Genomic DNA, 13,204 nt, shown 5'->3' on the forward strand with positions numbered 1-13,204 from the left:
TCATATATTTTTTGTCGTTTTGTGTATCGTTAATGAAAGTGCACGTGCACAATAATTGTAGATAGTCACTGATTCGTTATATTTGGCCCTCTGTCGGCAGAGTAAAAATTGATTGCATCTAAAGATTCTTAGAACAATCTTCTTCTTTTTTCAATTAAAATTAGATTCAGTCGAGGCCAGATTGCGACATTATATACTTGATGTCAGTCCGTCCGTTTTCAAGAATGCATATAAGTAACAACAGTTTGTGTCATGTATTAATTCATTTTCGGGTAATACGAATTACTGATACTGATTATCTTCATCTGAAAGACGTAATCCTACATGCAACCTTAAAAGTGCATCATACTTCTTATTTTTTTGTGCCGTACATACTTAGAACAATATAAACATAACTCGTATACCCTGTGGTGACTTGTTGAAAGTGTCAATTTTCAATCTGGCCTTGTCAAATGTTTTACGGTCGATGCTAGAATACTTTCTACTATATTATGTCCATAAATAGCTTGCACGCTATGAGACACCTATCGTCTTTGGGTTTTATAATTAGTCGTAACATTTTCAACAAATTCATCAATCGTAAATAATTTTTTATCGACTAACAAATTGTACAAGTAACACACGCAATATGTAGATCAAATAATTATCGCAGACGATCAACTTTCTTGAAAAATACTAAACATTATTGGAATACTCGAGTAACACATCTGAACACGTGCCGAATATTCAAAAGGAATTACCTTTTAAAACGACACGAATGTATAAACGTTGTGCTTGACTTATATAGTCCATACACAGCTCGATATAGAAACATTTACCTATTTTTCTATGTAAACTATAAAACCCAAAACCAAAGTCTAATTGGCAGTATAGTGTTGGACATTGCGCCCAGCGCAAGGTGCATAGCAGAGCTGCTGCGGCAAGTAAGGATTGGAAACCTTACTTTAGAAAAAATTTTTCATGCGGCTTGAGTAAGATAATGGCAGAGGTTACACGTATGTGGCCATAGTGCCGCTTGGAATGGGCGGTGTTTCTTCTGGTCTACCTTTGGGCCCATATTGTCCAATGAAAGAACCATCCTCCGTGAAACGTCCTTTAACAAAATCATAATTGCAATTCACGATTTTGCATTTGAAATTATAATTTTAGAAAACATAAACCATCTACTGTTGTAATTTATTTTTTGAATAAGTCGCATAACCTACCTTAAACTAATGTGGCAAATGCTTGTGAATTTGGTTCTTGTTTACGATGTCGGCCATACTGACCAATGAATGATCCATCTTCGTTCATACCTTCTGCATGAAGTCGAGCAACAGAGCAAACAAAATGGTGGAACCAAACATAATATACATCACAATGTTAAAACGAAGAAAATAAAAATGTACAAAAATAAATGTTCTAACCTATTTAATATGTGTATACAACACAAGGAAAATAATTGAACATAAATTTGTGTATCCATGCTTTCATGTACACTTACACATGTGAGAATTGGGGTACATATGCTATTGAAATTTAATGATACCTACCTGAATTGCCTTGTTACCCTGTTAACTTAATATAAATAGACCCTTATTATATTTTAAACTGACCTGTATCTCCCTCTCCATATTCCGCCATAGAATCGGTGTCAGATTCAGGATGTTTTCCGTCTTGATGAGAGGAGGACGCTAAAGACGCCCGACCACCTGCTGATTTAGTGTCTAAAGGTTGCGAATATTCATGGAAACCACCTTCATCTGGATAATCGCCACGTCCAGCAGCTAGCTCTCTTTCATGCACTGCGTATTTCCCCCCTCTGTTGCGTTTGATAACGCATACAATTATAAGTACCAAAAGAAGGAAGGCAATTGCTAGCATCATTCCTATGAACCACCCAGCAGTGGCAACATTTTCTTTAGGTTGAATAATGGGTCCTTCACTGCTAGTTTCTACTTCTTGTGGCTCGCTTTCCGTGAAATAATTTCCATCAACAGCGACCACAGACATCACGTATACTTCACCACTTTGAAGTCCCCGGATTTCGATCATGTTTGACTGAAATTCTGGTTTACTATGGTGAAATATCGTTTCGCCTTTAAGCTTGTGCTTTACAAAGAAGTGACTTCCAGGATTTCCATTGAGATTCAGCTGCCAGATAATTCTTACACTCGAGTACCCATTCTCGTTTGGTATTGCTTCCCAAGTAAATTGTGGTACATCAGGGCGTTGGGATGTGCGTGTTTTTTGTTCAATGAAGTAGCTAAAAAAACAAAAATGTGTTATTTCCAGAAACTAGATTTGTAGTTAAGGTATTAAGTAATAATACATACTCATTTCCTTCACCAACTTTTGTAGTTGCCCGGATGTGCACACGATACTTTGTATCAGGTATCAATGCTGCCAATTTCGCACTGGTAGCTTCTCGATCTACGATTTGTGGCTTTCTCTCCAACGTAGGTCCTAAGCTTGTTCCATTTACGACTTCATAATATACTCTATAGCCAGTTAGGTTACCATTTGGCTCTGCAGGTTTCGTCCACACTAAAAATAAAGCGTTGGAACCCATAGGAAACGCTTCGAGACTGAGGACCGTCCCTGGAACTCCTTCTGGTGTGTCGAAACTTAAAGTTTCAGAAGGTGGTCCAGTATACCTAATACGAATGATTAGCATTATGAATAAAATTAAATACAAATGCTTATAAAGTGTCATTTTAATGTTCATTACCGGCCATTATATGCTAATATTCGAACGTAATTCTTGCTGAACGGGATGAACTTGGTAACCAATGCATGGGTCCTATTACCACCTCTAATATCAATCTCTCGCATTCCTTTCTCACCATCTTTCTCTATCCACGTTTGAATTTTGTATCCTTGCAATTCCCCTCGTACCGATTCCTCGGGAACTGGATTCCATGAAAATTGTGCACTTGTACTCGACTTTATCTGGTTCAACGTGAAGTTACTTGGTGCTTGCAATGGTACTGTAACGTTAAATATATTTTTAATAATTTTTTTTCTAAAAAAAATGTTTAGAATATAATAAAATCTAATAGACTAAACAAACCATCTTCTCCAGAGTATCCAGTGACTTCTTCAGGCGCGATTCTGCATTCTCCCCTTTCGTTAATAGCTACAACTTTAATTTTATATCTCTGATAAGTAGGTTGATTGTCTATAACCAAACTATTCTTTTTCCAATCGTTTATGTCCTCTGTAGCCCATTTCTCTCCCGGTATATCACGTCTGTAATATACTCTGTACATGAATTTTGGTGCATTGTGTTCGATTTGCGGCATGGTCGTCCACGATATAACAAGATTTTGTGGCGTGGTTCCTTTACCCATCACGTTATCAGGATTTTTATAGGGAACATCTTGTAATGTGGTACATACATCACTATGTAGCGAGGGTATCGATGGACCTATTTTATTCCACGCTAATACACGGAACGTGTAATTAGCCCAGGGCGACATCGGTACATATACCGTTTGTTCAGTAGCTGGTATTGAATCTCTAGCTATTTCCCAAGTGTCAGGAGTGAATGTGGTATTGTATTGAGCGGTATATCTCAGAATCGGAGCTCGGTTATCACCCATAGGAATCCATTGAATAGCTGCACCGTTTTTCGAACAGCTAACGCTAAATAATTTTGGCGGGTTCGGTACATCCTGTACAATGAGTGTAGCCTGTGCTTTTGCCTCATCCAATTCAGTGTGAGCAACGCAAGTGTAAGTACCAGAATCTAGCTCAGTCGTTTTCGTTATCATCAGTGAGTAATCAGTGCTTCGTATGAACCGTGGCTCCATCTCAAAATCGATGGGTTCACCGTTGCTCAACCAATCGATGGTCAGCGTTAAACTCGAGTCTGTGACAGCGTTACATCTAAAGGTTGCAGTAGAACCTGCAGCTACTTCATAATCCTCTGGCTCATCGGTGATCCTTGTGTGTTCTTTCAGTACTAAATTAGCAGAGGCTTCTACTTCTCCGAATTTATTGGACGCGTGGCATGTATAGGTGCCCGCGTCCAAGAATATTACATTCTCAATTTCCAAGTCGCCGGAGTCCAGGGTCTTGTATCGACCTCCGGTTAATTCTTGCCCGTTTCGAATCCATTTTACGGCTGGTTTTGGAGCACCGAATACGCGACAGGTAATTCTTACTGTTTTACCGTCGACCGTGGCGATGTCGGCTGGGGGCTGTGTAATTTCAGGCTCTAAAGCTAAAACGTTTACGTATACATCCTTGTATACATAACCTAAGGAATTGGTGGCGTTACATCCGTAATTTCCTGTGTCTTTCTTTGTCAGTTTCTCGATAATGATAGAATTTGATGTAACCTTCCTACGCGGATTTGGCGGGGCTTCAGATATCGGTTTACCATTGTGAATCCATTTGATCTCTGGAACAGGCACTCCGTTAGCTGCACATTTGAATTCGACCGTTTCATCTTCTGCTGCGTTAATGATTTCAGGCTCAATTGTGAAGAATGGTACCGACATCACTTGCAAGTGTATAGAATACGATTGCGCGTCACCCACCCCATTCGACGCTTCACAGGTATATGTTCCTTCATCTTCGAAATTGACGTGTTTGATTATCAATGATTTACCATAATTCCCTTGTGTTATTCTATCGTTAGTTCTAATTATGTCGGCGTTTTTACTCCACACTATCTGTGGCAATGGTGTTCCACCATATATGCAATATAATTCAATCTTTTTACCGCGTAAGGCAACTTCGTTCTTCCTACTGACATACTGTTTAAGAGGCTCATGTTTGTTCTGACTAGCAGATATCCCCGAAGAGATAACGTTCAACAGAACTCTATTTCCTAGTTTGTATTCATTCCTGAATACGGATGTAGCTGCACATGCGTAATAAAAATCATCGGAGGCGTCGTTTCTGGTCACATTGCTGAACCAGAGATTTCCTTCTGGATCTAAAGTCATTCGCGTATTATTGATTGATTTGATGCCACCGGCAGTGTCCTGGATTAACCAATATACGTTTGGTTTTGGCCAACCATCTGGTGGCTGGCATGTTAATTTAAATGGCTGCCCTTCATTTGCACCCTGACTTATAGGATTCTGATCCTTAAAAGAGTTTAATTCAGCCTTTCTGACAAAAACTGAATTGGATGTTGCTATTCCCCATTCATTTTCTGCAAAGCATTGATACTGGCCCAAATCTTCATCTCTTGGTCTTGAGATCACCAGAGTACCTCTACCAGGTTGTTGAGATATACGATCGTCATATGCTGGCCACTCGAAATTTTTTCCATTTTTAATCCAATGATATCTGGATAAAATTATTAAATAAAATTTGAATTTAAACATTATAAAATGAATTAGATATATCTAAAACCATCTTGTATTTTTAGATGAACATTAAAAGTTAACTGTTAATGGTATCATCTTAAGAATAATGTAGTACTCATTATGAAAAGATGAAAATAAATCATAATGTGGTAAGGATGTTTTCTATTTTCCTTTGATACACTGCCAGACCACTCCCATGCATCTACAATTCACACCACAAGTAAGGTATCTTTATCAGTACTGGTAACTTTATACCCCCTAAGGCTATGAGGTCATCCTGGTAATTAAGACCAGTTACTCTGGCTTCTTTGGAGGATAGAGATAGTGTACTTAAATGTAAGTGCAATGAAACTATATGAATGAAATCTTCTTAGAAAATGTATTCCTAACATTACACTACTCGATAATTAATTTTTCCTAAGAGATTGTTATTTCATTATAAAAACCATTGAGAATTTAAATCAATCCAACAAGTAATCTTTTTTAATAATATACTTTCATACTTATAGGGATAATAAATATTTTTATTTACAAATAATTATACAATGGTGAAAGGGAGAAATTCCTTTATTTACTTTACTATTAAATGTGTTTTACCTTGGAACAGGTTCTCCTTCTGCTTCACATTCAATTAAAAATGGTTTGTCATTCTCATTAATCTTCGCTTGAGCCACTTGAAATAACTGCTCATCTGGCGGGGGTTGTTTGGATATCCGTGGTGGAGATTGGACTAATGGGAGATACACATGACAAATGTGCATTATTGTTACACACTGTGAAACAATTTGCTGTTATGTATGTAATAAAATGTATATTATACAATGTTAAAATTAATTTTTCATTTGAACATATTCAACATAATTATCTAAACCAAAAGAAAATTAACTGAACTACTTTATCAGAACCTACTAAATGAAACTAAGAAGTAGTGAAATGCTTTAGAATGTAGTGAAAATGCTTTCCTAGAATAATGTAATCTGTTACCTTAATACATTATAATTACATTAAACTAAATTCACTTAGTGTAAAAACTCTTACAGAAGCAAGTGAAAGCAAATAAATATTTCTCTTTTTATAGTTTTTTAAATATATAGCAAATTATATTCTGCATTTTTTATATTTTTAAACCTGACATAACATAATGCTTTCGTACGAAAATCATCTAAGGTATAAAAAAATTTTTTTATTTAAAGAACTATGCGTTCTATGTGAAAACAACTATGCATCTGGCGTTTGCTACTGTTTTCACCTCCTAAAATATCCAGGATACGGACTATAATTAAAAATCACAGATTGTTATCATGAAAACAGATTGACCGTAACAAGTATTACTTCGAATTTATCGTGACCGATATAAAACGTGATGACGGAATTGCACTCACTTAGAGCCGATGCCTGCAGTACCAGTGTTGAGATAATACACAGGATGAACTTCATGATCGACCGGTATTTTCTTGATCTAGAAATAGAAAAGGATTTTCTAAAATTTTTTAAACGTAAAAATTTACGACAGATACAACGAAACACGTTCTGCCGAAGTATTACAAATTTTCCACCAAATAAAAACTTCAATCTACTAAACGAGATTCAATTTAAATTTCAAATTTAATCCAAGCGGTATAAATTATAAATTTAAACGTTCCAAACATTCGTTCCTTTCAATCTTTACAATTCAAACGAATCCGACGATTGAAATCATCACATCAGCCTTTACGAATCCTATTCGCATTCATAAGGACATAACTTTTTTTTCAGTACAACACTGAGCTAAATATCATTTGAACCACTTTCTGTACACGCGTGTACAAATCAGTCTATAGAAATGTCAGAACGGATATAGAAAATCACGCGAATCATTTCACTCGCGATAATTGACCCGAGTGAAATTTTCGAATCCTGTGAAAATGCTACGCGACGGATAGTTGCCAATGGAGACATGAAAAATGGGCGTGCTCTCCGCGGCAAAAAAGTCACGAACAATGTATGTATATAATATTAGACATGTGTCAGCGGGCCGGCTAATAGCGTATCGAGCTTTTCGAAAGCACTATGGAGAACGGAATCTTTCTTCACAATGAGATTAGACGAAATAGGACAGGTACGCGTAACCGGAATTCATTTTCAGATCGCGCACAATTGTAGGAAACAGGTGATGGTGTTACGATGATCTCACCAAAGTTGTCCTTCGAAATCACACATCATCGACGAATATTGTACCGCCTTTATGTTAGATCACCTCTTCCAGGACACGTACCCTTCGTTATAAAACGTTTAAAGAAATCTGTATCGATCGTAACGCTAGTTAGAAAACGGTTTTCCCATGGGGACCAAAAGGGAAAAAGGGAACACACGGGGCTGGGCAAACGGGCACGGCACACCCGCGAACCAACATTGATCGCCGACGCTATTTGTTCGTTTCACAGGTTTTAAACGATTCTTCCGTATCTAGGCCGTTAAGAAGCTGTTCGTTCGTTCACAATAATTATTGGCTCACCTATCTCAACGTTTTGGGACGCGTTCGAACGTTAAAATCCCGTCATCACCAAGGCATCATCGAAAAACCACTGACTCGTACACGTAACGCACCGTACGGTACTGTACTAGTGTAGATGTGCACGTCGCTTGTGTGCGGGCTCGATCCCCACCAAAATGCTACAAGCACACTGATCCCCACACTGACGTGCCTTCTCCTGAACTTTACGAATCGCTCGCAAAGAAACACACTATGAAAAGACTTGACATTTTTAAGGTCGCTGCAAGCAGATATAAATATCTCACTTGATATGATAAACGTTCTTTGAACTTTTTGTAGATAGTAATTTATTGGACGTAATATTCAATATTCGTATTTTTTTTAGAAATCCTTTTTCATTGATTAAACTATCGAACAGTGTGAAGTGATTCTTTATGCGAGCGAAAATCTCTTGGCCAGTAACGGTCAAGACAGATCGGAGGTATCTGTCGCGCCAGATTCGAAAAAGGCGCGCCCTCTGAGTAAACGTAGCTCTATCTATAGGATCCGAAAGTGCAGCTGCGTATACTTTGCAAAAAGGGGGAAGTGATACATTTTAGAATTGACGCGTGTTAAATGGGGGTAAGCGGCGCATCGCTACCTCAACCGTGAGATCTTTTCTTCACGTGTAAATACGATATGACATTTTGCAAACTTATGGTGCACTACGTGCATATCATTTCCGTCATAATGCGTACGAAACAAAATCGATACACTTTTTGTAACTGACATCTGATTGAAGTAAGTTGTAACGAAACGTTACGAGTAATAAATGTCGATTGATACGTGAAAATATACCGTAGACAATTATTTCTTGCAATGAAGGTAGAATTGATTTCATATAAATAATACATATCGTCACATTTTAACGATCCCTCAAGAGATACAAATATTGTAACAAGATAAGTTTAGTCTACCTTCGAAGAGCCAGTAACGAATCTCTTCTTTGATAAGAAATAAGTCTGTGTAAATTTAAACCTTCGATCGAAAGCTGGGTATAAAAATATAGGTCATGCCAAATGCTACGAGTTATCCACGTATTCAGAAAAATTAACGATCTTAGGAGCATTGGAGGATAGAAAAATGCATGAACTACCGTATCATCTCTACTTCGAATACAAATTATATTAACAATTATATACGTGCGTAAGCATATTTGGTCTTCACATTAGGTCGGACCACACATGGTGGGATAACGAGCTATGCTTACAAAGCACTTGATCGCACCATTTCTTTTGGTGACAGTTGACAGACCGTTTGCAAGGAGAATATGTTGTATGAGGCGAACTGTATACTAAATATGTCGATGATTTTATTGAATATCATATCCCTTTCGTTCTATTCTTTACCTCTTCCGTTCCGTTAATCACGCTTCTCTCGTGTATCTAAAGTTATGTAATGTTTACTGTACTTGGAATATCAAACAGAGCCCCTTTAACATATACTTTAAAAAATTATAACGATACTGTTAATGATAAAAGTAACGTAGAAGGTGCAGTCTTGAATCGTAGGTTAAAATATATCACGTGAGCGCGCAAGGAAGTATACGAAAATATATCTATAGTACAAGTATGCAGGCGTCAAATAAAATGACAAGTTTGATACTTTTTGGTTCATTCGTAATTCTTGTTTGACATTCTATCTACGGTACCGGATAATTTGGCAAAGTTTCAAAAAGTACAGTCCGTCCTATAGGACATGCAGAAGCATTGTTGCAAATTTAGATTGAGCTGCGGGGAAACGACAAGTCTCAAACGTGCATTCTAGGTCGATATAGTTGCACGTCGTATTTAGACACGATTTTATAAATTTTTATTGTTTTATTGTCAATTTACAAAATAAAAGTTCAACGAATTTGTACTATATAAATATTATTAACAATTACGATTAACGATTAAAGAAAATTCATGATCGATTTTTATACAGATTTTATATAATTTGAAAAAGAAGAATGTACCTTATAATGTTTTAGGTACATTAATCGATTATTTAGTTTAATCTGTGAAATTGAATTTCATTAAAAACATGACAAAACAAAAATAATTTAAGTATACAAGGATATAATTAAATACATCATTAGTCTATTTAAAAGTAATGCAGTCTTGCATTTTTTTATATAAATTAAAAGTTATTCTATTATTATTTGTACAATCAACATCTTGACGTCATTTATCCTCTCATGGTACATTATATTACACTATATAAATAATTGAATAAATTGTTCCTAATTATTGAAATTATACAATTTGATATTGTTCTGGTTCTACTTCATTTATGTGTCGCAAAAAGAACGTGACTTTAACTTGTTCAACGTGGCGACATAGTTTCATGGCTAAACTCGTTCGCAATTTCATGTGTTGCGTAAGAGACGGCAAATTCAACAGTAGAAACGCCAGACCGTCAATTTCCTGTAAAACAAAAAAAAACATTAGAATATATGTCTGCACGTTAATTACTTTTCTTTATGTTTCTGTACACACTACCTCTTGTTTTACTCTATACGCGATATCTTTGCAGTCGTTCGTTTTTCTTAAGTATCTGAATACATCATCTACGCTCCAAAACAATGGATTCGAATCAAGTTTCCGCGTTTTCGGCCGCCTTTGTTTTTTCTGCAGTTTCACATATTCCGACTCGCCCTCAGAGCCATCAGATTCGATGCTCGTGTCCCAGTCTCGTTCTCTTTTACTCGCCCTAGTAACAGCGGAACTTTGACTAAATTTAGACGAGTGTTGCTTATTATTTAAACTACTTGGACTGCCTCCGTCTTTTGTTTTCCGGTTATCATTAAACGAACTTCCAGAATCATCTGACGCATTGCTTGAAGGTGGCTCAGTTTTAAACTCGTCCGACTTCTCTTCTTTCTCTAAGCCTTTCTGAATCATGATATCTATCTCAGAAAGTGGCGGTCTTCCATCGAGCGCTTCTTCGATTCCTGACACGTGCTTCGCTAAATCCAATGACATGAATGGTATTTCGTCTTCATGTTCGAAATCTTCGTGGTTATCCTTTTCTCTGTTCGCCCATCTACCGCGTCTCCTTTTTCTCCTGCCACCCCATGGTTTTGGTTTTTGCACCATAATACTTGTGTAACCCTTTGGTTTCCCTCTTCGTCCAGTACCTACGGATGCTGCTAAAATAAAAAGTTGCTTAAAATTAATAAAACAATAGTAAGAAGAATGAGATAAACCATTAATGTGATAACAGTTACTTACTGAATTTCGCTTTGGACGTTTTGTGACATTTATCGGGACATTCATTTTCGGGCACGTATAGGGGACCAAATAAGTTTGGACATACCATTAACTTTTTGCAGATATTTCTACAAAAGTCAGCCACCATGTCTCCAGACGTAACAACAGCAACACTCGCGCGATATGTATTGTTTTTATGCTTCGCTTTTAAAACTTCCAAGTGATATCCAGGATCTGGTTTGGAATCACATTGAAGTACTTTCAATATCCGAGCACTTCTGTATCCTACAGATACGATCATTGATAAAACTTCTCTCATAACTAAAATTACGGGACCAGGTCCTACTGCTTTTGGTAAAGTTGCTAGTTTTCCCTTAGAAATCATAGGACCCGTGAAACAACGGTAATTAAAATATATCTTTGGACACCACAATGAAGAACGTGGCTCGGATATTGGTATATCTAGAATGTTGGCCTTCTTCTCTTCTTTCAGAGGCATTTGTAACTTTTTACAAATTTCCGTATAGTCTTTCGGTGGTTTCAATGGATAGTAATTAGATTCACACCATCCGACAGGAAATATTTGTAAGGAATGCATATCGACAATATGTTCTGGCCGTGTATTTTCATAATTATCTAATTTTAACCATAGCAGATTGTCAACAATTTTCGTGAGATGTGCAGCACATATAATATTTTCACATTCTGGATCAACTGCCTCTAACCGCATGCCACGTTCAAAACCTGCATTAATGGCACTTTGTCTTTCTGGGAATAATCTTTCTTCTGCAGCAGTTGATTGAGTATCTTTCAAATATTCGTCCCAATCGAATTCGTCTTCTTTTGGTGTCCAACCATTTGGATGTACAATTCTGAGAAACATTAGAATGTTAACTTGTAATGTAGACACTTGAATAAATTACAAGGAATATATTATGCTTACTTGATGTCATGTTTCTTTGCCCATCCAACTGGAAAAATATATGGATGTTCTGCTGTACAGAGCCATGTATTTTTTTCTGTACTATTATACAGACATGTTTCAATATCCATTCCTTTTGACACTTCATCATATGTATCAATATGAACCAGAAAATAAGTGTCATCAAATACTTTTATGATAGTGGCTGGACATATTTTAATTTGATCTATTGGACTTAATGCTTCTAATTTCATACCAACTTTAAATTCATGCTTTGGATGATCCATAGTATTATTAAATAATTCTTCTGGAAGATCATAATTTTTTGGAGCAGATTCTAACAAGTCCTTCCATTCTTCATATGTATGCATCTCCACTATAGAGCTAGGAGGTTCTAAGAACCATGTAGAATCTGATTTAGATGCAAATCCATATGGATGAAGGTGTTCTGATGTACAGAACATCCAAAAATCCTTATGTGAAGAGCCAGGAGTATCATATCTTAATAAAAGACGTCCTCCCACATTTTCTATAATCTAAAAAAATTATTAATTAATTAAAAAATAAAATTCATAGATAATAACATAACATTTATAAGTTATTCCTTACCGTAGCCACCCATAATTTATATGGATGTAATGTATCACTAACTTCAACTTTCATGCCTTGTTTTATTCTTTCTGTCATACTTAGACCATCCTGTATACAGAGAAAATTAAAGTTAATGAACTAAATTCAGATTAATTTTACTATAAAATTTTTGTATAAATTTGAAACTAACTCCTGATAACATTTCTGGTGGGACAGTCCTGGCTGTTGTTAGAAATTCAGATAATTTTTCCACACAATCTGGTGATCTTTGAAGTACAATATCAGGTGGTTCTAATTTTTTATTGTCCTTCACACACCATCCCAGTTCATGAGCAGCTTCTTTAGTAAGGTTGAACCAAAATTCTAATGATCTGTCATCTCCACCAAAGTAACGCAATCTTAATAAAGGTCCACATGCCATTACAATAGAAGCCACCCAATATTTGGTTCCTTCTTGATTAGCATTCTTTGGAATTGGCACTTCTAAGGACATTCCAATTTCAATACCACTTTGAAGTGTCAACTCCACATGTGGAAACATAATTTGCGGTACTTCAACACTGTTTGTAGCATCAAGATAATCTTGCCAAAAAAAGCCATATTCTGAAAAATGAATGTTCATTTTAAAATTATTACATAAACCATAAGTTTTAATAAAATTATTATAATTTATAAAATG

General features: G+C 36.3%; 2 protein-coding genes across 5 annotated transcripts in view; both read right to left on the minus strand.

Annotated features, from left to right (window-relative positions):
- Nucleotides 1-968: 968 nt before the first annotated feature.
- LOC108572868 (neuroglian) lies at nt 969-7,888 on the minus strand. 4 transcript variants are annotated; one of them, XM_017935189.1, is made up of 9 exons: nt 7,801-7,888; nt 6,689-6,765; nt 5,904-6,036; nt 3,053-5,286; nt 2,711-2,969; nt 2,316-2,636; nt 1,596-2,245; nt 1,206-1,295; nt 1,020-1,093 (listed from the first exon to the last, which is right to left on the minus strand). In XM_017935189.1, the coding sequence occupies exons 2-8, from the start codon at nt 6,741-6,743 to the stop codon at nt 1,207-1,209; spliced, it is 3,741 nt and encodes a 1,246-aa protein (XP_017790678.1). In that variant the 5' UTR covers nt 6,744-6,765; nt 7,801-7,888; the 3' UTR covers nt 1,020-1,093; nt 1,206. The 4 variants fall into 4 exon arrangements, with proteins under 4 accessions (XP_017790676.1, XP_017790679.1, XP_017790678.1 ...); XM_017935188.1 differs by having other exon boundaries at nt 1,206-1,298; XM_017935187.1 differs by lacking the exon at nt 1,206-1,295 and having other exon boundaries at nt 969-1,093.
- A 2,167-nt stretch (nt 7,889-10,055) lies between these two features.
- LOC108572964 (scm-like with four MBT domains protein 2) overlaps nt 10,056-13,204 on the minus strand; it is a 3,656-nt gene continuing 507 nt past the window's right edge. The window contains exons 2-7 of the mRNA XM_017935311.1: nt 12,716-13,128; nt 12,544-12,633; nt 11,956-12,470; nt 11,034-11,884; nt 10,302-10,951; nt 10,056-10,226 (exon numbers count right to left, since the gene is read on the minus strand). Coding sequence (XP_017790800.1) covers nt 10,056-10,226; nt 10,302-10,951; nt 11,034-11,884; nt 11,956-12,470; nt 12,544-12,633; nt 12,716-13,128 — 2,690 coding nt within the window. The remainder of the gene's footprint in view (nt 10,227-10,301; nt 10,952-11,033; nt 11,885-11,955; nt 12,471-12,543; nt 12,634-12,715; nt 13,129-13,204) is intronic.

Source organism: Habropoda laboriosa, unplaced genomic scaffold (genome assembly GCF_001263275.1).
Source record: "Habropoda laboriosa isolate 0110345459 unplaced genomic scaffold, ASM126327v1 scaffold102, whole genome shotgun sequence".
NCBI lineage: Eukaryota > Metazoa > Arthropoda > Insecta > Hymenoptera > Apidae > Habropoda > Habropoda laboriosa.